Raw genomic sequence first — 27121 nt, 5'->3', positions numbered from 1 at the left:
CCACAAAGCAGAGATCTGGGCTTTTCGCTTCCTTTAGAGTCTCAAAAGATTAAAGTCCTTTTAAAAAAAAATCTTTTCCCTTAACTTTTAACTCCTGACCTTCCCACATCATCAACTGCAACTGCCTGTCATCCTGGGGCCAGGTACTTTCACTGGTGGGGAAGAAGGAGGCTTTTGATGAGAAAACTCAAATTCAATACCATACCATGTGGTGGTCACCATCTTCCTCCTCCTCACACCACCAACCTTAGCCTGGGTCTTCGCACATCAGCCTTCCAGGCATAATGGTGACTGCAGCTCCAATTACTTCATGGTCTCAAGAACAACATTCACTGAGCTCTCAGATCGAAGCCGGGTCCTGTTCTTAACACTTTACATGTGGTAATTTTTTATAGAATCTTCACTTTAACCCCATGAAGTAACTTATTATCACACCTTTGTTAAACACGAGAAAACTAGAACACTAAGAGGTTCAGTAACTTTCCCAAAGTTACACAGCCAACAAGTAGCAGGGTTGGGTTTTGAACTCTGTCCTCACCTCTAGAGGAGGACCTCATCTGCTTCATCTTGCTCAGTGGTCCCCTAGTTTGTGGACCCCTGGAAATGTGGACAAAACGTATTCCCTGGAATACTTACGGAAAATGATTTTGGGGAAATTATTTTGTATTACATTTGCTTGATTTAAGGAATAAATCACCTAGAATATGGGGGAATAGAGTCAATTCCTTTCTTGCTTTAAAAAGAAAATGAAAAGTATGTCATTAGCATCTGTAAGGGATAAAAGAAAATATTTACTAAGAAATTCAGGAAATTAAAATTGAATTGGAACAGAAGGCCTGAGGATACAGCTGAATGGTTAGAGCATGGGTTTAGCACACAAGGCTCTAGACTCAGTTCCCCAGCACAACACACATGCACACGCGTGCACACACATGCACACACACGCGCGCACGCACACATGCACACACATGCACACACCCTTGGGCTGGCTTTTCCCATGGCATGTATCACCTTAATATATTTTGGAGAAACAAGCAGTCACAGAAGTGGCCAAAAATACTTTGAAATGAAGAGAAATTAGCCGTCCAGCTCATTCCTGCAGACTGTCATCTTCACGAACAGCCCCAAATCCTTTGTGGTTTTCCGTGCCAGGTGCAGAACACTGACCAAGAAAAAAGCACAGAAAATCCCTCTCCCCACAAAAGAAAAGGAAAGAAGTAATTGATAGTTCCCATCTTATCCTTAAGCTGTATTACATGTAATTTTTCTGCAGATGGGAACATCTGGCTCAGATCATAGTATCTTGACAAGAAGAGCAAGCTGCACACTTCCAGCAATAGAACTGATTAAATTATAGTGCAGTGCACTCACATGAAAGATGCTTTGAGCCATGAAAGCGACTTTGGAAGAATTCCGAATGATAGAGAAGAAAGCCTTTTATAGTTGCTATGGATGGTATGCTATGGTATGACAACTTTTCTCAGAAAAGTCGTCTGTGCTGTTGTCTCTAGTTCATATCCACTTTTTTGTTGAAGTTCCAGGGATGGAGCCCTGGGCCTAATGCATGTAAGGCACCTGCTGTGCCACTGAGCCACATCCCCAGCTCTCACTTGCTTCTGCAGGTGCCCTGGTCCCACCCGAACTCTCCTCCACAGACAAGCAGGGGGGTTATCTGTGTGCTTAAAGCCAGAGGTCATTGTTCAGTTCTCATCTTGAGAACACTCAGCATTGCTATCATATTTTACTCATTAACTCATTATCATTTTCTTTGGGGGGGCATAAGAATATTGCATTAAATGTTCAGAGAAATTTTAAGAGCTAACAGCCTACAGTTATTCATGGACTTATATTATCTTTTTTCTCAGTATTGCAGATAAATTAGTATTTGCTTCTTTAAATCAAGGATCTAAAGATTCTAAGGCATGCAGAGTTTGCTGGGACACTTAGCTGTTCATTACCCAAGTCATAATCTTGTTCCTTACAACCTTTAGCATCAACCATGATTTTTTAGGTTTATCAGAAAATGTCATGGATTTTTCTATACTTATTTGATTAAGCACAAAGGCGAATTTCAATATTGAATTAAACATTGCTGGAAGTTTACCTACTTTTCTTCAGTTCCTATTGGAAGCATTGCATAAGTAGGCATTTGGTACCTGGCAGAAAATCTTTCATGATAGGTATATCTGCCCCACCAATCTCTCTTGACTTTGAAAATGGCAGTTTGGGTCCTTTGGGTATTTCTGTTGCCTTAATTGCTCAGTCTGGCTTTGAAACAGCATTATTTCCCAAGTGGTAACTATATAGTATTTTAGTACCATATCCTTGTAAATCTTTTGCAAACTTTTCAAGTGATGATTTGGGATCTAAATTTAAATTATTATTTGAACAACATTTTCTACCATTTCTATAATTTTTATAAGTATCCCCCAAAGGCACATGTGTTAAAGGCTTGGTCCCCAACCTGTGATGCTATTGGGAGGGATGGAATCTTTAGGAGGTGGAGACTAACTTAGGTCACTGGAGCATGCCCTTGAAGAGGACATTGAGATCCAAGACCTTCCTCTCTCTCCTACCTGGCTGCCCATGAAGGAGGGCCTCCTCTGCCATATGCTCCTGCCATGCAGTACAATGCCACCACAGTCCCAAAGCAACAGGGCCAAGAAACCACAGACTGAAATGCAAAACTCCAAAATTATGAGCTAAAATACCTTTTGTCCATTAAGCTGACTATCTCAGGTATTATGTCACAGTATCAGAAAGTTAACGAACACAACTACCAATGCAAATAACAACCAAATGACAATTAGATGAATAGATACCAACGCCACTCCACTCAGTTCCCATGTAAGCAGTTGAGGAAAATTACATCATCAGTGAGCCCTGCTGTGACAGACAAATTTCATAGTCTACTCTATGAATAGACAATTTTAGTGGCATTAAAACAAAAATGTGCGCCTTAAATTAAGGAAGTATGCTGTCTTTATTTTTCCTTTTGGTTTCAGGGATTTTTGGGTTTTGCTGTTCTATAGCAAGCTATGGACTTATTTTGCAATTAAAAACAACTCATAAAACTGGGAATCAGTGCTAGAGTAGCACTATGGTGGAACCAGGCCTTCATCAACTATCTGAAAATGGTAGTTTCTGCTCTTCAATATGTCTGTGCAGTGTTTTCTGGAAAACTTGAAAATGTGTCCTACCTAGTGTTGATTCTGAAGCACTCCTGGGCATGCCTGATTGTCATTACTCCGTGATAGGCAAGATCGTGATGCTCAATGGTTAGGAAGTTTTAGAAAATATCCCTTCTGCAGTCCTGGAAGTTAAAGGGACATTTGACAATAATCTTCCCAGGTTTGGCTATTTAAGAATTTTACTAGCTGGGAATGGTTGTTCACATCTGTAATCCCAGCTATTCAGGAGGCAGAGACAGGAGGATCCCCAGTTGAAAGCCAGCTCTAACAAAGGTACCCTGTCTCAAAAACAAAATTAACAGGGCTGGCCAGGCACCTGTGGTTCATGCCTGTAATTCCAGCTACTTGGGAGACTGAGATGGGGAGGATCGAGGTTTGAGGCCACTCTGGGTATAATCAGAGAAAAATGGGCTGGAAATGTGGCTCAAGTAATAGAGCACTTGCTTTGTAAGTGTGAAACCCTGAGCTCAAACCCCAGTCCCACCAAATTGCCAGGGCCAATAGAGAGGCTCAAGTAGTAGCACACCTACCTAGCATATGCAAGGCCCTATGTTAAAACCCCAATACTGACAAAAAATTTAACAAAACAGAAACCTGGGCAGACTGCTTGTCTACCATCCACAAGGCCCTTGGTTCAATCCCTTGTGCAGGGAAAAAAAAAAAGCTAATCATATTGGGGAATTTTTCTTGCTCTAGAAAACATTCATCTTTCCTGTCAAAGAAAAATGAAAAATTGAGGCCAAAGTTTCTTCACCTCCTTCCTCTTTGTATTAGTTCTTGCAGTTGCTATAACAAAATACCTGAGGCTGTGTGCTTATAAAGAAAAGAAGTTTGTAGTTCACAGTTTTGCAATCCCAGGAACATGGTTCCTTCTGTTGACCTCTGTTCAGGAACTCATAGCAGATAGCATCACAGTTGTGGAAATGTGTGTGGAAGAGATCACATGGTACAATAAGAATCCAGAGGGTGGGGAGAGGGTCAGTCTGATCTTTTTATAGCAACACATTCTTTGGAGGGAAGGCAGTACTGGGGTTTGAACTCAGGGCCCTATACTTGCTAGGCCAGTGCTCTTCCACTTGAGACATGTCCCCAGACCTTTTTGCTTTAGTTATTTTTCAGATGGAGTCTCATGCTTTTACCTGAGGCAGCCTTGGACTATGATCCTCCTACCTCTGCCTAGTGTGTATCTGGTATTACAGGTGTGAACCATCTCCTTGCTTGTTCTTTGAGATAGGCCCTTGCTAACTTTTTGTCTGGGCTGGCCTCCCAGTGTGATCCTCCTGATCTTCAGCTCTCAAGTATCTAGGAGTATAGGTATAAGCAACCATAAGCAGCCCTACAAACAACCCATTCTTATAGGAACTAACCAGGGTCCCATGAGAACTACATCAGTCCCTTTTTCTATGATTCCCCAATGATCCAATCACCAAACACTTGGATCCATCACCTCCCAGCATTTCCACACTGAGAACCAGTCTGCCAACACATGAACCCTTGTGGGATACCTTCAAACAATACTCAAACTATAGCATCCTTATTCCTTTTCCATTTTTAATTTGGAGTTGGAAGGAGAGAGATTAATTTTTAAATCATCACTCAAAATCTTATGATTACCAGAATATGTCAACCATGACCTTTCCGTTAAGCAAAAATTCTAGACCCAGACATTGGTTTGAATCTCCTTTTCCACCAAGACTAGGGATGGATCTCAAGGCCATAGCCAGAGGGACCTCAGCTTAGTATTATTGTTTTTAGAGGGGAAGTGCTCTTATATAAATACATACACCATCATGTCTATGAGGACATAACCCAGCCTTAGATGTTTCTAGAAGCAGTGATATGAGAGATGCCCTCTGAGATGGAAGTATGACTTCATGAAAGCCTGTTTCTGTTTTATTTTCTGCACTGGAGTGTGCTTTTGTCTCTCCCCTTCTGTCTTTTTTTTTTTTTTGGAGGGGTGGGTTGAAATGTGTGTTATGTCTCAACAGATGTGTTAAGTGTCCCTAAATCTATTCTTCCTGTGTTTTTCTTTTTATACTTATTTTATTTTGTTATTATTATTTTTTGGTGGCACTCGAGTTTGAACTCAGGGCTTCATACTTGCTAGGCAGGTACTCTTACCACTTGAGCCCTTCCTGTGTTTTTCTTTCACACACTTTTCCTGTGAGTCATTGTCTATATGGGTTACTTTCTGAGGAAGACAGGAACTGCAGAATGAAAGAGCCAAGACTTGGGTTTGAATTCTACCCAAACACATATTAGCTCTGTAATCTTGAACCTGCCATCAAACTCCTGACCAAAAGCTCCTTGCTGTGAAAACCTATTCTCAATGGTTTTTACAAGCATTAGATGAGATAGTAGGCAGTGCACAGAACAGATTACATTTTTTAACTCTTCTTTGCCTGCCCCTCCTTTTCATTCTGTTCCTCTTCCTTCTCCTCCTTTTTATTTTGTTTTGTTTAGCTCAGTTCTTTTCTAGTTGTACCTTTTGGTTCCCCCAATTTTTTATTTTGAAAAGTTTCGAACCTTCCAAGATATCTAAGTATAATGTGATACATACCCATGGATTCACTCAGTGTTCACATTTGTCACATCTGCTCTCTTATTTTTTTGTACTAGTTATCTCTCAAGAATAAAGATATTCTCTTATATCATATAATTGTCACACTATAGTGATGACAATGTAACCGCTACAGCATAATTGTCACACTCAGGAAATTTCAATTCAATCCTTTTTTCTGATACATAGTTCATCTTCAGATTTTTCAAATTATCCAATAATCTCTCTTTTTTTTTTTTAATTTGGAGAGTTAAGACCAGTTGTTTTGTTTTGCATAATGTCCCTTGATTTGCATTTATCTGATTGATACCTCTTAATTGGACCAAGGTGGCAGACAGGATATAGAGGAGATGCTATGTCCTCGTTGCCCCTGTCACATTAGGAAACACACGTCAGCTTGTCCCATCAGTGGTGATCCTAAAGTTGTGTCTACCAGGTTTTTTTTTTTCATTTAAAAGCATTCCCCGATGGTGGTAGTAAAATGCTTCTTGCAGCTTTACTTCTGAGTCTCTTGAGCTTTTGGCAGTCTTTCTACATGCTCTGGAGCTTGGCTTGAAAGAATGGACAATATACCCAGTGAATATCATGTTCTCCAGCCGTCTTCCACCTGATAGTGTTTGCATCGTGGCTTATTCCTGCTGCCCACCATGGTGGTTGTAGAATCATTCACCTTTCTTAAAATCTACCTCCTTCTCTCTTCATTTTACCTCTACTGCTCTCCCTTAAGTTGTTAACTTACTCAACAAATACTTTTGAAACCCTTCCATAACCAAGGTAGACACTATGCTTCACCATAGGAACCCAAGGGTAAATAAGACAGCCTCAACCCCTGTATTGTAATTTTTTGTACTTATCCGTTCAGTCAACAAATAGTCACTCAGTGTTTGCTTCCTGGGAATACAACAGTAAGCAAGAATAGTCAAACCCCAGCCCTCATTGGGCTTCCATTCCAGCTGATGAGCAGGTATGGAATATAACTAGGGAAGGAAGGTGCTGGGCAAGAGTTGATTTTAAAGTATGTCAGAGAAGCTCTCATCAATGAGGGATCATTTAAGCACAGATGTGAAAGCAGTTATTTAGATAAGTGGGGAACAGATGTTCCAGGCAAAGAGCAAAGCACATGGGAAATGTGTGCTCATGGTGCTTAGGGAACAACTGGGAGGGCCACGTGAGCAGTGTTTCAGGAGATAAAACCCATGAGGCAAAAGGGTGGAGTGGAAGCCAGAGTGGTGCTGAGTAGATAGTTGAATATCTGGAACAGAGAGAGGTTTGGGCTAGAGATGCACCTGGAGAACTGGCAGCACAGGTGTGGCATTTAAAGCCAGGAGTCACCCTGAGACCACCCTGAGACAGAGGCCAGAAGAGAAATTAGAAGGTCAGGCAGGATGAGGAGGAATCCACACAGGAGGCTAAAAGGAGAGGCTGGTGAGGTTGCCAGGATTGGAGCAGGATTTCTGGGTCCTGAAGACTACACAATTTTAGGAGGCTCTCTTTTTTAAAAACAATTTTAAAAGTGTGAATGAAAAATCAAGAACCAAAGTAAATATTTAAGAGCTAACTTGGTTCGATCCCTAGAACCACAGAAAATAAAAAACAGCCAGGCACCAGTGGCTCACACATGTAATCCTAGCTACTCAGGAGGCAGAGATCAGGATTGTGGTTCAAAGCCAGGCCGGGCAAATAGTCCACAAGATCCTATCTCAAAAAAACTCATCACAAAAAAAGGGCTGGTAGAGTGACTCAAGGTATAGGCCCTGAGTTCAAGCCCCAGTACCACACACACAGCAAGACTCTTAATTTTATAACTAATGAAATGCCTGAATCTATGTTTTTAGCTGCATGTTCTTTGATCACCACTTCCTTTGAGGATGAATTTGAAATACAGTCTTCAGGAGAGGTAATAGATGACTTAGTCTTTCCTCCAGCATGTTGTTCAAAATAGTTTTAAGATCGATAATTTAGAAAAAGTTCATGTTAGCATGACATCTCTCCATGTTGAGGCCTCATCTGCTTATTCCTCTGTGGTTTCTTGCTGTGGTGATACTGCTTGCCCAGAAGCAAGACCTGAGAAGAACACAGACTTGCTCTCACTAGATGTGGCCTGGCATCCACAGCTCCCAGGGGCCTGGCAGCTGGCCAGCTGAGCCATCAGTATCACACTCCTTCCCCACTGCAAGGCTGCTCTTAAGGACAGTATAAGGTAGTCATGGAGCTGGGGTCAAGGTGACCCCAGGCAGCATTGCCTGCCCTCAAATCTCTACTGGGATAAAAAGAAATGAGTTCAGTGTTCATGAGAGTCACTATAAGGAGGCTCTTGCTCAAGCCCTAGTGAAAGGGAGATAGTACAGGCCTCACTCCAAGCCCCTGACCACTACCAGGGTGATCTCTGGGAACAGTGTTCCATGTTGGGGTGCCAAAGGAAAAAAGCAATCTCAGAAGGAACCTGCAATTAAGGTGCCCTGAAATTAAAGCTTTGTACCTTCTCTGTTAGGAGGAAAAGCAGGAAAAAAAGCTGTCAGGAAATCCAAGTGAAGAAAGTGCAGTCCTCCCTTGGTATTAATGGGGGGATTGGTTTCAGGACCCCTGAGGACACCAAAACCTGAGGATGCCTACATCTTTTATATAAAATGGTGTTATATTTGCACAAAACCTATAGACATCCACCCATATGGATGGAGATCATCTCTAGATTATTTATAATACTTAATACAGTGGAAATGTTTTGCGGGAAAAATATGGTGGATGGGGCAATACTAGGGATTGAATCCAGGGCCTCGAACATTCTAGGTAAATGCTCTACTGTGTGAGCCACTCCCATACTTTTGTTTTGTATTTTGTTTTTGAGCTGGGGTCTTAACTTTGCTCAGGCAATTTAGAATGAGAGATCCTCCTGTCTCTACTACCCAAGTAGTTGGGATTACAGGTGTGCACCACCACACCTGACTTTTTCTTTCTTTTTTTTTTCAAATTTGTTTTATCCATAGTTGGTTGATTCTGTGGATGTGGAAAGCCCCAGAGACAGAGGGGGTGATGAACAGTGTTAATGGTGTGTGAGATGCTGATTAGGAACTAACACTGAACTTCACAACATGGAGATCATTAGTAATCTTGACACAGCTAGTTGTGACATGGTCAGAACAAATTCCAGCTAGAATCAAGAGAAAACAGAGACTCACAGGAGAGAGTGAGCACACATAATTATTCACAGGAGATCTGTTTAGGAAAATTAAAGCCCCTAGAGTTTATTTACAAAGCAAGTGAAGAGAACATTTTCTGTTTTGTTCCTTAATAAATACTAAATTCTGTTATCACTTTGATTTTATGTCACAGTAGATCCTAAATACAAAAAGAGTTCCCCATTCCTTATATACACACTCAAAGAAGAATTTAAAAAGGAACTTAAGAAAATCTCACAATTTAGATGTTTCTAGCCCCTGTGTATCCACATGAAATTAGCCTACGGCTTATCTTCCAGAGCTATGGAAAAGCCACCCAGATGGCTGAACATGAGAACATTGTTTCCCTGTCACATGCTTTTTGCTCCTGAGTTATGTTAGAATAGTTTCTGGTCTCACTGAGTCATCTTATCTTTTATCTACCCGGTAGTGAAAGAGGGCAGTGCCCTCTTTGCCTCTTCCCTCCCTATGTATGTATGCAAAATCAAAGCCATTTGAAAATAAGTACATTTCAAAGTCATTCTTTTAAAAAATGTGGTATCCCACCTCATTGTGTGTGCGTGTGTGTGCGTGTGTGCGTGCGTGTGTGCGTGTGTGTGCGTGTGTGTGTGCGTGCGTGTGTGTGTGCGCGCGCGTGTGCGTGTGCGTGAGTGTGCGCGTGTGTGTGCGTGTGTGCGTGCGTGTGTGCGTGCGTGTGTGCGTGCGTGTGTGCGTGTGTGTGTGCGCGTGCACGCTGCGTCAAATTCTAAGGTTCTAGAAGCAGTCATTCAGGAGTTTAAGTTATGGAAAGAAATTATGCCATTCCATTTCTTTTACAAATGTTATTTCCATCTAACTTTCCCTTGACAATATTGCTTTCAAAAGAGCCGTGTTCGTTGTCCTGGATGTTTCTTTTACATGACTATATACGCATCATACAATGCCCATGCGTGTTTCCTCTGTGACTGTATTGACCATGTGGCACAGTGATTGTCCTGTTATCTTAAGATTTTCCCCCAGCTCCGGCACACTGTGAAAGACCGGTTGGGTAGGCCCCAGACCTTTCTTCTCCTTAGTTCTTTGACAAGTGAATTAATTTAATACTTTGTGTAATTTTAGAGGTGCTTCTGTTTCCTGTATATCACAAAGAACCCTCAGCTTCCTTTCCCTCCTCCCCCAAACGTTACAGCAACCTTCACCAGGCACTGTGCTATTCCCTGAACCACTTCCTCTTCATAAAGTGCTTTTAGTGCATATTGAAAAAAGTACTTCACTGAAGGAATCAGGTCAAATTCAATATTGTAAATTATTTCCCGACCATATTGCATGTTAGCAACTTCAAAGCTTCCAATAGAATTTGTGGTTGTCTGGATTCTGCAGTACATATTCCTTACGTGTGAACCTTTCTTTTTTCTTTTGGCAGTACTGAGGTTTGAACTGAAAGCCTCTGTGATTGCTGGGTTCTCCATTTGAGCCATGCCCCCGCCCTTTCTGCTTTAGTTATTTTTCAAATAGGGTCTCATGCTTTTTGCCTAGGGCCAGACTCAAATCATGAGCCTCCTATCTCTGTCTCCTGCATAACTGGGATTACAGGTGGGAGACCACAGCACCTGGGCCTAAGTGCGATCCCTCTTCTGAACATATTTAAAACATTTCTTCCTCTTTTTAATCTGTAGTTGTAATGTGTTGATTGAATTGAATTTTTTCCTTTGAAAAAAATATTATAGCTAGTTTTTTAACTTAAAAATAATAAAAATATCAAAGTAAATTGATACTCAGATTTTTTAACCTTATTTCACATTAATTCTAATTATAATTAGTTCTGGTTAGTTAATTATGAACTCAGAACACTATTCATCTGTAGGGTTAAAAATAACATAATATCAGTGCAGGAATGTAACTATTTTTTCTTTAACCATATTCAAGAACAGAAGACAATACATAGATAAATTCTAGATGCTTAATACTTAGCATATTGATGAAGAGAAATACAGTGTTAGAAAATAACACCGGAAACCTTACAGAGGTTTGTTTAAGCCTAGAACCTTGTTGTAGATATTTGTTGACTGACTTAAATGTGTAACCTTGGTCAAGCTACTTAATCCTGGGTGCCTCAGTTTCCTCATTTGTGAAATGGGGAAAATAAGTGTTTTACCTTAGGTATGAAGACAACTTTAATCAGTCAGTTCATATAAGGCATCAGGACAGTGCTGGGCACTGAATAAGAATGTTATGCTTAGTTTGTATTTTTTTTTAACCATTGTCAGGCAGGTAGAGGGAATAGGGAGGTTCCTTGCTTCTCAACAGGCAGGAGCACCTGCTCTGATGAACTATTAAAACCTGAACTTAATTGACTGTGATTCGCAATTGCAAAGTCATTTTTATACATCCTCCATTATTTCATTTTAAAAATTCTACTTACAAGTATTTTTTTAAATTCTCACTGCTCTAAATTTTCTATCCTGTTATTGGTGTAAGTACCTTAGTCCAAGTAAAGACAGTGCAGCACTAAGAGCACATCTGAGAAGACAAGCTTTGTAACCGCTAGAATTAGCTTAGACCATCCATGAGTTCCTACGGCCTTATCTGATGGTACCAGGCAACAGGCTTTTGACAGATTAGCTCTTTTATAAATATGTAAATAACATTTCTTCATTGCATTGATGATTGCTGCCATTGAATACATCGTTTCTGTTTGGCCAAAATTTGACAACCATAAGAGAAAAATCTTGACAAGCTTTTGGTTGTATGCAGATATTGTTAAGATCACTTGTTTCTAAGCCTAAGTGAAATATTATCCTTATAATTACTTTCTGTTTTGTGAAAACTTAAAATTTAAAAATTACTACATATCTTAATGTATTAAATGTTTTATGAATAGTTTAATTTTTATATCAAATAATCCTTAGTTTAATACTGTTATGCTCAAAGTTTAGTTCACAGCAAAAAATATTACATATATGTTTATAACAAAGGAGTATTTGAACATGGTGATGTGTGTTCATTTTTGAATGTCTTCATTGTTGTTTTTATGGATTGGCAAATTTAAATAGAAATATGAAAAACCAGCAAACATAGACACATAATTTAGTCTGTATTTTGAAACTGTTTGGCTGGTGGGCAGCCACCCCATGGTGATCAGGGACTCTCTGCTCACTTTCCACTCCATCCCCTCCTTCCCTTCACGATTACCATGGCAACTCCTGCTGGCAGGCAATGGGTCCTGACCCATATTACCCCGAGCTCCTCCCCACCAAACCTCGACCTATCCCGATGCCCCATAATACCTTAAGCTCTTGACTTCACCCAGGATATAAAAACTGGGCTGCCATTTCTCCGGCGCGACTTCTCCAGCCCTGCTCTTTGGGGACGGTGAACCTCGCCCGAGAGCACGCTCTCAATAAAGCCTGCTTAAAGCCTGCTTGCTTTGTTATTTGGCTCCAATTTGGCCTTCCCATCAGCGTCGACCTAACAGAAACCTCACACAAACCAGAGGCATTTAATTTTATGTAAGTAGAAAAACACATATAAATGTATTCCACATTATATATTTAGGAAATACAGACAACCTGACCTATTTCAGTATAATTAATCTATTCCATTTTGTTCTCTAGTAAGAATATAAGCCTATATTTAGGTAGTTAAAATTAATTAGATACATAATTGGAATAAAGGAATAACTAAGATAGAAAGTATAACTTGTTTTTGTTAAATAATTGTTGATTAAGCCTGTGGCTGGAAACACTAATTGACTTCAGATTGGCTTAGAAAAGAAAGTCATTGGCAGTGTTACTCAAGTTGCATGGTAGCCATCAGAATTTTTCTTAAAGCAACTAAAATATTTGGCTGGCAAACTGATACAGGCCTAAATAGATGCAAGCCCCAAAGAAACTTTTGTGTTACCCAACAAAATGTGTCTGTAATGTGTCCTCACCTGGAAAGCACAAAATAGAGAAATAGTGTTGGTATATTGGGTGAGGTTCCATAAACCTATAGATGTTGATGGCAGCTTAGAAACAGATTTTCTGTTTAATTGTCCTGAAAGTCATAGGAAATGTGGAATTTGATGACCTCTTGAGGACTGTCCAATCCTGATATGTTGCAATAGGAACCATGTTGAGAGTGCAGCCAGTTGAAACCAGGGCAGGACTCAAGTGGTAGAGCTCTTCCCTAGCAAGCATGAGGATCTAAGTTCAAACCCCACAACTGCCAAAAAGAGGGGTAGGGGGCAAGCCTGTAATCCTAGCTACTAGTACAGTAGAGATCAGGATGATCTCAGTCCAAGCCCGCCCAGACAGAAAAACAAGACCCCTCAAAAATATCCAACACAAAAGGGGCTGATGGAGTGACTCAAATGGCAGAGCACCTGCCTAGCAAGCATGAAGCCCTGAGTTCAATCCCCAGACCAAAAAGAGAGAGAGAGAGAAAACCAGTCAAGTGATGGAGAGTTTTGCATGCATGAAGCTTGTGTCCTGGACTCTAGCCCAGATCTTCCTGTTAATCTGGGAAATTACTTAATCTCATTTTTGAACCCAAAGATCGGCAAGATCTAATCTTACTTAACACAGTTACCCACTCTTCTAAGAGATTTTAGCACAGTAACAAAAAGAGCCTGAGCAGTATGGTGAATGCTATGATGGAATGCTTCTGCCAATACTGATGCTATTTTATCTAAATGTCACAATAATCCTATGAATTATGTATTAATATGCTCTCACTTTACAGAGAAGGAAATGGAAACCCTGGTTCAACACCTTATCAAGGCGTTTGCTTGGGGCCAGGACTTACTGATCAGTTTGCCAAGTGCAATGAATAGCAAGTGTCTGTACTGAGTATGCAGACACTGTTGGAGTGTTGACATAAAAGCTGCATTTGGAATGATAAGTAGGAATTTATGAGGAAATATGGACAGAGGATATTCCTTAAAGGGAACAATAGAAAACAATAAATGCTTGTGCAGAAAACATGAAAGGCCCTGAATGGCAACGATTGAACCCTAGAAAGTAGGTTGGGGCAAACTATGAAGGATTTTGAAGACATGCTGAGCACCCGAATTCTCCCCACTTCATCACAGTCAGCCATGGAAAGGTTTTAAACAGGAGAATGACAAGTTCACATTTGTATTTGAAATTGGCAGCTGTGCCACACGTGGTGGTGAGAACTGATGGGGAGTCAGGGGCTCTGGAGACTGATAATCTGATGAAGCTTTCAACTGTGGCTGGACAGTTGAGAATAAAGGAAAGGAGAAGCCCTCCCCAGGACAAACCAGCAGGAATTCTCCAGTCACTACATGGAGCAGAGGACTATATGAAGGTTACTAAACAGAATGAGTGACTGGTGGCTATTTGCCAAGGTAGGGCTTGTGGGAGAAGAGTGCCAAAGAAGGGAGTTGGACCTACTTAGATGGAAATGCCTGTGGGACACTGAATTGGCTGCTTTTTCTGACAGATAGGATAAGGGCTTCCCTGAGTTTGGTCCAAAATCATGACTGGAATTGCTACTCTAAAAGACAATGAAAACTGAATCCAAATTAAATAAAATATGTGAGTGTATTATAAATATATGTCCTGTTAAGCAAATTTGTTTATTAGAATACTGAAGATAGATATGTTTAGGGCTCGTGGAGTGGCTGAAGTGGTAGAGCACCTGCCTTACAAACACAAGCCCTGAATTTAAACCCCAGTACTGCAAAATTGGACTTTTCAAGATAGATTTTTAAATACATATTACTGAAGTTTATATATGGGCAAAAGAGAAACTATTTGAGGAGAAAAACTGAAGCCTAGAAATCCAAGGCACAGGGAAATGTGCATGAGGGAAAATCCCTTGTTGTCCAGGGAACACAAGGCAGAGCATTGGTTTCTACATCTCACCCTTCACCCTTTCCCAGAAAAGATAAACAACAAAAATCTATCATAATCAGCAATTTGATGTTCTTCCCAAGACACAAAATGAACCCAAAAATGACGCACCCATGAAAAGATTTTAACTCCACCCAGTCATGATGTGGACATGGCTCATTTTGCAATATGTTGCTTCACTACAAATCCTCCACCCAACTCTTGGGCTGCTAACTTGAATAACACTTTTAGCTCTCAGGGTTAGATGTCCTTGTTCTCTCTCTCTCTCTCTCTCTCTCTCTCTCTCTCTCTCTCTCTCTCTCTCTCTCTCTCCCCCAGCCCCTCTCTCTTCACTGTCTGTCTCTCTGTCTCTCTCTCTCCCTTCCTTTCTCCCTCACCCTTCCCTCTACTCTACTGGGGTTTGAACTCAGAACAGAGACTCTACCACTTGAACCACATTCCTAGCCCTTTTCTTGTTTTTAGTTATTTTCACATAGGGTCTCATGTTTCTGTTTTTGTTTTGTTTTCCCCTCAAATCATGATCCTCCTACCTATGCCTCTAGAATAGCTGGGATTGCAGGGTTGAACCACACCTGGCTTATTTGTTGAGTTGGGGTCTTGCTGACTTTTGTCTGGGTTGGTCTCAAACCATGATCTTCCTGATCTCTGCCACATGAATAGGTGGTATTATAAGCATGAGCCACCTAAGCCTGCCCTCCCCTTGACCTTTGGAAAATACCACACATACAAATAGGCCCAGCCCTGTTTACTTGTGCTTGTGAATGTGTGTGTGTGTGTGTGTGTGTATGCGTGATTGTTGCTTTGCACATTAATGAAAATTTATTTTAAAAATAGCTCTTAAAACATGCCTATAATCCAGCATTCATGTAGGAGGATTATGAGTTTGAGGGCAGCCTGGGCTACATAACAAGATCCTGTCTCAGAAAGGAAAAAATAAAATAGGTCTTAAGTCAAATGTCCTATTATTTTTACCAAAAATGCAAAGCTTTTAAACTGTATTCCATTCAGTGGTATATCTCCTTATGACTGTAGATTTACATCGCAGTTTTGATTGTGACTCTGATCAACCCCAGATGCTGGGGAAAGGAATGAAAGGACAGGGAGAGATTTTTCCAGATGAACGTGGCAGGGTTTCAGGAGGGCACAGAGTTATTTCCACGTTAGGTGGATGATTCACCCTGGCACATCCCTGACTCATGGTATGTCACCTGCATGTGTGGCTGAGAAGCTGGCTCACTGGGTTTTCTGACTCACTGATGTAACATTTCCCTTCAAGACTGTATTCTTCATTTTAGTGCTTTTCCAAATTAATGGTTTAAGAGAACACAACTCACTCTTAAGAGAACTAGTCCACTCTGAGAGACTAGCATTGATTCCTTCCAAAAGCAGTGCCTCTGTGACCTAAACATCTTCCACTAAGCCTCCACTGGGGACTAGGCTGCCAGCATGTGAACCTTTGGGGGATAAACCACATCTAAGCTATAACAAAAAGGTGTGATTCAGATACTTTGTAAGCAACTTGGAGGGAATAAAGCCACATGTAAAGGAATCCTCACATTGTCTCTCCTCATTAACTAGAGGCAGGGTCCATCTACAGCCATCTTCTTCCCTTCTGTCCATAACAAACAATAAGTTGAATGATTCACACAAAATAGCATGGACACCTCCCGTCATCCTTCGTGAAAGCTGTTGATTCCTCCCTGACTCTTAGACCTACACATAGACCTAGACCTGCGGCATCTGCCTTTACCTTTCACTTCTGAACCTGAGAGCTCACCTGCCTGCCTGTGTGGTCTGACCCCAAGCTTTTAGTAAATGGTTTCCTTGGACTCAAATATATGCCACTCTGTCCCAGGGTATATACATACACCTGTCTCTTTAGATTGTGTCTGCAAGTAAAGGTTGTGCTGGTTCCATGGCCTTTATCTTGCTCTAACAAGAGTCCCCTTCCTGGCCCCTCCTGACTACCCCAGTTTTAGACTCCCACGCTTCTGTAAGACGGTTCCTCCACTGGAAACCAGATAAAGTGATCTAGAAAATTAACGTATTTCTTCAAGTCAAAATAAAACATAGAAAACTTAAAACTTGGAATGACTATTGAGGAGATTCAGGAATTGTAGTTCACAGTAGCTTTTGTATTTCACAAAAGGGAGGGAGAGACCACTTTTCCTTCTTAAAATTGGGAGAGTAGAAAATACCTGACAGGACAATTAAGCAAGGAGATTTCATCGTGTGAGATTTCCTAAGTGATAAGCAGAAGATTTCTACTAAGGATAATTTGAGAAGAATAAGCACTGGCTCTTCAGGGTGGATGTTTGGAGGACATACATAGGTTCTCCCAGAAAGGTTTTTTCACCTGTCTTTCTTCTGATTGCTCAGTGTCAATGCTGTGCTGGGAGTGCAATGGTTTTAATATCAACTCTGGTTTACCGAGCAGTTCTTGGAGCATAATTAGTGCTAAATTATGTGTTGTTGTTATCACCAGCATCGTTATATTGCTTTCATGAATTGGAATGTTTTATAAATCCTTTTGAGTCATTTTTAAGAAAGCATAATCAGTAGGGCAAAAGTACTGCTTACACACACATATTTTTATAGTGATTCGGTAGGCTGTGAGAAATGAAAATGTGTTACCACTGAAGTATTAGTCTGAAGTCATGTTAAAGGGCGAGCTCTGTGTTTTTAGGATGATTTATTTTAGGAAAAAGAGATCTGCCTTGATTTGGCCTATTTCAGCAAATAATTTTTTTTGAACACAAATACACATACACATGTAAACACCCACACATAGATAATAGTATTATGGTTTTGGATTTAAAAATCTTTCTCTTTTAGACCAACGTACTGAATAGATACGGAAATTCATATTTGTTTGCAAATCTATGGAGGAGCTGGGTGTAGTGGTGCACATCTGTAATCCCTGCTCTTAGGAGGCTGAGGCAGGAGGATCACAAGGTTGAGGCCAGCCTGGGCCTCATAATGAGAGCCCAGAACGCCAAAATCATCATCATCTATTGAGAGGCAATGCAGGTAGAGTTAAAATTAAAAAGTCATAATTTGATAGTTGTCAAAGCTAGACAGCAAGTACAATGATCATGTCATTCTCTCTGCACACACACACGTTTATATATATTTATATATAACAGATTTTTAAATTTCCATATGAAAACACAGATGCATGTATATATGTAATCAGGGAAATGTTTGGCTTAAATACATTCATCCCCATACCTACTACAGTGTAAAAGCCATGTAGTAATTACAGTTACATATCACTTAATAATGGGGATAAGTTCTGAGACATGCCAATGGGCAATTCCATTGTTGTGAGATCATAGGATGTACAGACTGACACCACTGTGACATCACCAGGCAATATAATCACAAGACCATGATAGTTTAGGCAGTCTGTCCTTGGCTAAAAGAAAAGCATTAGTCATTATGTGGTGTGTGACTATTGTTATACTGTATTTTTCAGGGAATCGGGACAAGGAAAAAATATGTACATACTTAGTCCATAAAAAAATTTAAATATGTTTGATCTGTCATTGGTTAAACTGTGGATATTGAGGCCACTGTAATCCATGCTGATCCTCTACCTTACGAGACCTTTTAGTTTGAGCCATCATCGACATTAATCTTAGGGTGTAGAGTATTTGGAGCTCTTAGAAATATCTTTGCCACATTTCTTACCTCACAGATGAAATAGTACACGCTGGTAATCGGTGGCTAGCGGTGTACTATTCCTATTTCTTCATTCCTCAGTCCAGCCGTGCCAAAATGTCAGGAAAGAGATAGCTAGTTACACCTCCCAAGGCATTCTGCCCTATTTATCACAACGCAACACAATTTTCATCTCTTGGATAGTTGCTTCATTTGGTTTAGGCAAAGAAAGATTATAATATTTAAAATGGCTTATTTCCATTTCTTTTTACTTGACTATATGGCCTTTTTAGTTCTAAATATTCATTACCCAATACTTCCAAATAAATGTACCAAAAACTTCTTTCATTTCAGAGATATCTTTGGTAAACATATTTAATCACTCCTGGCATATCAGTTTTAGTGTAAGCATTTAAATGGAGATGAAGTTTATATAATTACCCTGACATAATGAGGGTATGAGGGTTTCTAAGTTTGTAATAAGGTATCCTATGATGAAGTGAATTGCAGAGCAATATACACTTTGTTCACTTGGCTCAATGGAGAATAGTTTAAAGTGGAAAAATAACATTCAATTTTTGCCATCCACCAAGTTCCAGGGTTTGGCTCAATTTTGGACCATACAAATTGGACAGTGGTCTGGTATGGAATTTCAGTGTAAAATGAACCTTTCCCTCCATATAGTTCTGTTCCCAACTTATCTCCTCATGGATGGGGCTGGTAGAGAAAACACAATGTTTATCCACAGATTAGCTTTTATCAGACTATTGATATCTTCTTCCTTTTTCAGATGGGTGAGTCCAGTGAAGACATAGACCAAATGTTCAGCACTCTGCTGGGAGAGATGGATCTTCTGACCCAGGTAAACTCCTCTTCTTAACCTGCAAATTTGGGTGGGGGGTGGAATTACAGAATTTGATTTAATGTAACAAGAGTAGAGTCTTTGAAAAAAACTGAAGATTAGCAATATTACATATGATATATATTCTTGATAAAACAATGAAGCTTTTTCCTGATTCTATGCTTCTGAGTTCAGTTAATTTAATATTTTGGTTACACATGCATTCTGTTATGGCAGTGTTAGTATTTATTGTGTCCAATGAAGGAATCCTCCTGACCCCAAATCCTCCAACAACCACTACCTCTGAGCAATGTCCCCTGTGGTTACCTTTATGGAGACTAGCTGAGAAAATGGTGTTGTCTTTAGTAAAATCTTTTTACCAACCTTTGAGGAAATGCTATATTTTAAAGGACTAAGTGGAAATGAGTGTGTCCTCCTGAGGGGATCATAAGAATTTAGACCCTAAAAGGAGCATGAGTGCCATTCAGTCGTAGGCAGGGAAAAAGCAGGGTCAGCAAGAACAGATTGATTCAGAGGTCATCCCACTGTCAGGTCAGTCAGAGCCCAGCAGCTGGAGACTCAAGGATCACTGACCCAGGTTGCAGTCTGATGTTCTTTGGTGTGCTTTGTAGTGTGCCCATAAATGCTTCTTTGATTTAGAGGTATTCAGCTCATTACTTTCTGTACAAAATAGCAAAAAAAAAAAAAGTAACCCTGCAGTCCTAAATGAGATAAATATCTCAAGTTTTCTACAAAATAAATGGTCTGTGCTTGGAAAAGCCATTTATTTTAGGAAAACTAAATCAGTTTTAGCTAGCAACTACTTTCTCTTGAGGAAACAGTATTTTTAACTTAAAAGTGAATGGTTTTTGCTTCTTTCTTTATCACGCCCAAGTGGATATCGTCCTAGGGTTTGCTTAGTTAATACAGGTCTCCCAACAGGTAAGTCCCAAGGTTTTAGGGTAAGGAAAAGGTCCTACGTTGTACTTGGGTCTATCACCTGTTCTTCAATTTGACCATTATCAGCCTTTGAGATTATTGGGTATTTCCTAGTCATTCAAAAACTGCTATTTTGATTCCCATTTGTGAATTTTGTATCTATTCTATTCTTTAAAACTGGGGTATGATTGAGAGAAGTAGATAAGCCATGGTCTCCCTAATTTCCCCAAATAAGCAAGAATTAAAGGAAACTAAAATGTAGTTATGTGATTGTGACCATTTTCTTTTGAGAGTGAAGGATGCAGCTCAGTGGTAGCGTACTTGAGTAGCATACACAAAGCCTTGGGTTCAATCCCTAGCACCACACACATACAAAAAGTTGAAACATTTTTCTTTTGAAGTAATTTCAGTCTTACAGAAAAGTTGCTGTATTGAATGTTCATCAGGCTTCCCTTTGCTAGGCAATTTTTTCATATTCACTGTTTTTAAAAATGAATTCACAAATTGTGGTCACCTTTCCCTATATTTTATCCTTGACTCTTTTTAACATCTTGATCAATGCTGTTTTATTTCCTGCTTAAATTTGATTATATTTCATTAATTTATTTTTAAATATATACTAATTAGTTTCCCATAGAACCTTAGTAAATGAACAAGGATATTATTTGCCAAACCAAATTAGCCTCAAGAAATGCATTCAAAGTCATTAAAACATTCATACTTGAGAACAACCAAGTCATTTCTCATATTACAGACATAACATTTAAATTGTAAATATAACTGTTAAACATACAAATCCTTTATTTCCAAATAAAAAATAACATTTATTTACAGATTTAATAACTTATTCTGTCATAATTTCTTTAATTTCTTTTTTACTTTTTGTGGTACTGGGGTTTGAACTCAGGACCTCATGCTTTCTAGGCAGGCACTCTACCACTTGAGCCACTCTGCAAGCCCTTCTTTAATTTCTTTCTTTTTTTTTGTGGTGCTGGGGACTGCATCCAGGGCCTCACATAGGCAGTAGCTCTACCACTAAGCTATGTCCTTAATTTCTTTTAATAAGAGTATTGTTAGATAAAAGTAAAAGCATAACATTTTACTATACGATGGCAGATTATATCCTGAAACTGTTTTTCTTCTCCAAATGACTAGATGCTTCTTTCTTTGATTTCAGTACTTACGTCCTTTTAAAACTATATGTAGTATATGTGTTTATCATTATAAGAAATTTTCTCTGCTGTTTATAAAAAGTTATCTCATTCTCATAATTCTCAATTAGTCATTTCAAGAAGTTCCTTGTAATTTTCTGTACGGGGAAATTGCATAAAGCATTTCAAGTAAGAACATGGTCTTTAAAGAACACATTTAGACAGAAAATGGTAAATAATGAATGGTTTTTGCCTCACTGCTTGAAATGAAAGATGTTGGTATGCTGAGTGATTCTTGAGGCCTGGGATCTGTTTTCACAGAGTTTGGGAGTTGACACTCTTCCCCCTCCTGATCCTAAACCACCCCAGGCTGAATTTAACTACAGTGTGGGTTTTAAAGACTTAAATGGTAAGCACAATAATTTCTTTATTAAGTATTTTGAAATCATAATGATGACTAAAATCTGTATGGAACTATAATTTGAATAGAAATTAAAGTACTTGGACATCATGATAAATATTGTTTAGATTCTGGATTTCAGATTGTATTTTACTGTGTTTAGATTGAATTAAGAAAGCCAATTAGATATTCTTGTCTATAATGAAAGGTAACTACCACATTTGTGAAAAGTCTCAAAATGATCTTAGTTTTTGAAGAAGTAAGGAGAGTTTCTCATGATTACTAAGAAGCAATATAATATCACACAAAAAAGTGTCCCTTAAAGGATAAAAATAAACTATTTCATAATAATTGATGTGTCTTATTTAAATTGTTTTAATTTATATCAGATGTACTTATCTATAATTTACTCTGATTGACATCTTTTGAATTCCCCTAAGATTGACACATTATTTTATTAACAAAAATTTCTCCTTATTTAGTACAGAGATAACCTTCAGATCACATGCTATTCAAATGATAAGAAATCTTGAAGTAATCACTTCCACATTAGTGAAAATTTGCTGTATCTGCTAATGATTTTTTGCAGTACCAAGCAAAAGTATAAAAAACAAAATGAGAGAGAAGCTCAGTCACAGACATCCAGAGTTCCAAGTTTTATTTCTGTCCTCACTGAGTTTCTTCATTTCTGTCATTTTCAGTAACTTTTTGATAAACCAAATGATGCCAATGACTGTTTCTCAATAAATTATAATATGTGTCTTCTTATTTTCTCTTTTTATTACTCTTTTCTGTTTGCCACATAAGCTTATTATTATTACTGCCAGTCATTTCCACCAAGTTGGTAACATTCATGAAGATCCATGAAAGGGTACACTTAAGCCGGGTATGATGACACACTCCTGCCTGTTATCCCAGCACTTAGGAGGCAAAGGCAGGAAGATCATAAGTTTGAGACCAGCCTGGGATACATAGCAAGACCCTGTTTCAAAAAAAAAAAGGAAATCTATGACAGCAGTAGGTAGCATTACTTGAATGTGTGGGTGATGCAGATTCAGCCTCATTATACTCGAAAGAGCTGAGTGTTTTATATCAGTTCTCCTTATAATTAAAATCTAGTCAACATTAAATAGTCCAGCTATAGTTAATTCTGCCTATGTTTTCTAAGCAGAAAACATAATGTCGGTATCAAAAAAGTACTGAAAATGATAGAAAATAAATTCAGCAATCTCTAAACTAGCAATGTTGCAGGACAGTAAAAAGAAATCTCACTAAGGAGACGAGGCGCTCATATGGCTTAATTTGAGCATACAAGACCATTAAAATGTACTGATGAGTATAGAAAACGAAATCTTTTGAGAATTAGTTTAGGGACAAAGTTTTTACTGTCTTCATGTTAAAGCATTGCTAAAATGAGCTAAAAATATTTTGCTTAAAGCCATTCAAAGAGTTAGTGGCAAACTGAATGGAATCCAGTCCTGTCTCTTTCTTCAATTTCATATTATTCAACTCTATATTAATATAATGAATCTGAATTAATACATCTCATCTATATGAATAAATTTAGGGTTATTGACATACTAATAAGATGTTAATAAATAATATGATGTAATATATTAAATTTTCCCTGAAAAATAGTACTGTAAGTATCATTATGGTGATTCTGTCACCAAAGTATTGTAAGTTGCATAATATATTATATAATATTGAATTATATTATAATTGTAATACTTATGAAAAGGGTTTTTATCAACAGTCAAAATGTGATTATGTTAGGAATTTATGAACAGGTTTCATTAGTTCTTTATCTTTCCTCTGAAAAAATTTTAAATGAATTTAACTTTATTTCATAAAGAAGTAAAATGTAAAAATGGCTTACACTAAAATAAATCTATTTTACACATTTAGGTAATCAAAACTTTAGTATAACCATTGTATACTAAATTATTAGTCCTGATGTAATGTGCTCTGTGGTGTTGGCAATGTTTAGCAATAAATTATCTCACAAAGATTCCTGCTTATTTTCACTGAGTAGGCTTCATTCCTGAAGCTCCTCGTTCTGGTTCATCCCACACAGAGCAGCTAGAATTCCACCTCCTCGTTGTCCCTTTTGTCATCCTGCCATCCTTTGTTCACCACACTCCCCACCTGTGTCCTGATCATCAACACCCCGCCATGCCAGGCAACCCAACCAACTTTCCAGCTCTTACATGTGATCTATGCAGTAATCTCATACCTGGAAGAAATTCTAAAGTGAACTCTCCTCCCTCCTCTTCACTAGAAAAGTCCATGACTGCCCTTTCTTATAAAAATTCCCAGCTCACTGTCTTCCTAAAGTCTTTACATTTAATACCATTTTAAATCCTTACCAACTTTTCTGCTTTAATTCCTGCTGCTCTTTCTTTGAATGTCAGATTTCCTGCAGAGCCTACAGAAGCTCCCTCTATATCCCAATGGTATATTAAACCCAGTTGGTTGCAACCTACTTTTTCCCAAAAACATTTATCAGCAATAGTCTGTCTTTCCTCCAAATGCTTGGGGAGAACTCACCTTCCAGCCATCTCTAATATCCTCACTCCTCTACTTTTCTAAAATCCTAAGATTTGCAGTAAAATGTTTAAGAATTCCCTGTATTTGTATTCCATCTATTTGTATGCTTCTATCTGACTTTATACCTGGTATGTGGGATGTCTCAGTGTAGAATTCATTTTCTTCCTCTTCTTTTCTTCCTATTAGAAGCTCATTCTCATTAAGCACTCAATAAATGCAGCAATAATTATTTCAGGAATCCCTGTACTTGGGTTTATGCTTCTAAATACAAATACTTTTAACCTTTTTCATTATATCATAACGAATCAAAATGATGATTCCCCTCAATAAAAATTGTAGCCTTAAAATTATCTGCCTCCAGTATTTCCAGGTGCAAATAGTTGTTTTTATCAGTAATGTGATTTTCCCTACTAGAGTCCCTAAATGCACTGGAAGACCAAGATTTAGATGCTCTCATGGCAGATCTGGTAGCAGACATAAGCGAAGCTGAGCAGAGGACAATCCAAGCTCAGAAAGAATCTGCTAAGAATCACCATCAGTCAGCACCTCTGGAAGCTTCAGATTGTAGTGGTGTAGCCTCTCTTGGTTATGGCGCAAATGCTGCCGCAATCAGTATCAGCCAGTATGAGGATAACTTACCACCTCCACCGGCTGATCCCATGCTGGACCTTCCACCTCCTCCTCCACCTCCTGAGCCTCTTTCTCCGGTAAGTGCATGGGGGCCAGTGATGGCAGAACCTTTGACCTTCTTTGAAGCGGCAATTATATTCATAAATTTGTTGCCCAAAGCTATGAGCTGCTAAAAAACAAGGGTATTGACTATGTACATTGCAAAGTCAGAGCGCCCCCATAAACAAGATGCATAGGTGATGTCTTCGTGTGTTTTCTGTAACTGAGTATGATGCACTGGGCAACGTATAAAGAATTTATTCAGTTCAAGTTCTGAAGACTGGACGTGTAAGACTGCGGTACCAGCATCCACTCAGCTTCCCCTGAGGCCTCCTTCTGCATGCTAAGATGGTCAAGAGCGTCATGGTGAGACAAAGCAGGTGTGCTGAACAATGTCACCCCTTGATAATCCACTAAGCCATTAGTTAGCTAATCCAACACATGAAGGCTCTGCCCTCATGAGCCAGTCACCTCTTAAAGGTCCCACTTGATAAGCAGTTATCTACAACTTGAACCTTGTCCCCATCCCTTTTGTGTTTTAGTTATTTTTCAGATAGGATCTTGCTTTTTGCCTGATGGCCTTTTACCACAATCCTATCTATGCCTCCCACATAAGTGAGATTATAGAAACAAACCACCATGCCCAGCTTGTTGGTTGAGATAGGATCTTGTTAACTTTTTTCGTGGGCTGGCCTTGAACTGTGATCCTCCCACTCTCCACCTCCCACATAGTATGGGTTGTAGGCATGCACTAAGTATCACTTATAATATCATAGTTGGGGAGGATGTCATAAAGCAGAAAGGTAATAAGTGCTTGATATTAATACATTTCTGAATTTTAGAAAACTGAATAGTTCACATTGTCATTATTTGTGATGTTGACTCATACGTCTCTCGTGAAAATAAGAAGAGGACTTTTAAGGGTTTTTCTTAGAGTGAGCCACTTCAAATTGTTTTAAAGTAAGAATCCAGCTCAGTTTCCTGTGTTGTTCTCATTTATGAGCTGAATGCTGATGATAAATACAACCCTCCCGGCCCTGGAAGTTCCTACACATCGTTTGAATGAACAGATTTTAAATATAAATCAAGAATTAAATCATACTTTATCACACGCATTGTCCCTTGTGTGATTAGTATAGAAAACTTATTTGAAAAGTGGTAATGAATGTAGAGCTCTAACACAGGTGGGGTCCATGAAGCCTTCAGGGGCCATGAATTCCGACAGTAAATACTAAGTCAAATGCACACATGAGCTCTTATGAAATTCCTCACTTCCAACCCATTTTTAAAGGGACCTGTGACTTAAAATAATTACAAGAACCATTGGCATAAGGAAGTATATGTGTTATTTCAAGCAAGTAAAGCATAACCAGACAGTTCATTTTCTCATCATTATAAATAGAGGCTTAATAGTCCTATTCTTATATTTTTAACTTCCACAATTCAAAAGAAATTTGGGTTCAAAAAATACTTCACTGTCTTCTCTGTCTGCTCATGTGTGTTCATCAGTGGTTTTTTTATTTGTTTGTTTTAATGATTTATAAGGTTAAGTTTTAGCCTAAGTGTTAACTTTTGGGGAGTTAAGGACCTTTTTAAGAATCTAATAAAACAGCTGGATGTAGTGGCACATACCTGTATTCCCAGCATTCAGGAGGTTGAGGCAGGAGGATGGAGTTCCAGGCCAGCCTTGGCTACATAATGAAACTCTGTTTTAAACCACTGCACCCCTCAAAAAGAATCTAAAAAAAGTAGGAATCCCATAAAAAGACATCTAAACCAAGAAGATACATGTAATTTCAGGAAGTGCTCAACTCCTTTGAGATGGGCCCATTTGTAGATTCTGTTGGTTGCTCCCCCCAGTTTGTGGGCCAAGCAGAAAGTTTTGAGGCCCTTACTAAGGTCATCATTTCATCTTCTACACTGAAATTCCCATGGTATAAATGGTGACTGCTTTCTATATCATTGGGTTGAATATTTTGCCACTTAAATTAATATTAAATGTTAATTAATATTTAGTCATTTAAATTCTGAAAATCAAGTATGTGAAATTGGGTACCTTCTGTTTACCATTAAAAAATTAAGACACCAGCAATAGCAGGAGTAATCACTCACTTGTATTAACGGGCTGTACTGAATATCTT

At 38.9% G+C, this 27121-nt stretch overlaps 1 protein-coding gene across 3 annotated transcripts in view; it reads left to right on the top strand.

The window, feature by feature from the left end:
* Apbb1ip (amyloid beta precursor protein binding family B member 1 interacting protein) overlaps positions 1–27121 on the top strand; it is a 109352-nt gene that overhangs the window by 25449 nt on the left and 56782 nt on the right. For all 3 annotated transcript variants that reach the window (XM_074056478.1, XM_074056476.1, XM_074056477.1), the window contains exons 3-5: positions 19221–19292; positions 21683–21770; positions 24726–25018. In XM_074056478.1, coding sequence (XP_073912579.1) covers positions 19221–19292; positions 21683–21770; positions 24726–25018 — 453 coding nt within the window. The remainder of the gene's footprint in view (positions 1–19220; positions 19293–21682; positions 21771–24725; positions 25019–27121) is intronic.

This window comes from Castor canadensis, chromosome 15 (assembly GCF_047511655.1).
Source record: "Castor canadensis chromosome 15, mCasCan1.hap1v2, whole genome shotgun sequence".
In the NCBI taxonomy this organism is placed as follows: Eukaryota; Metazoa; Chordata; class Mammalia; order Rodentia; family Castoridae; genus Castor; species Castor canadensis.
Note: the sequence above shows the minus strand (reverse complement) of the source record. Positions and strands in the feature narration are given on the sequence as shown.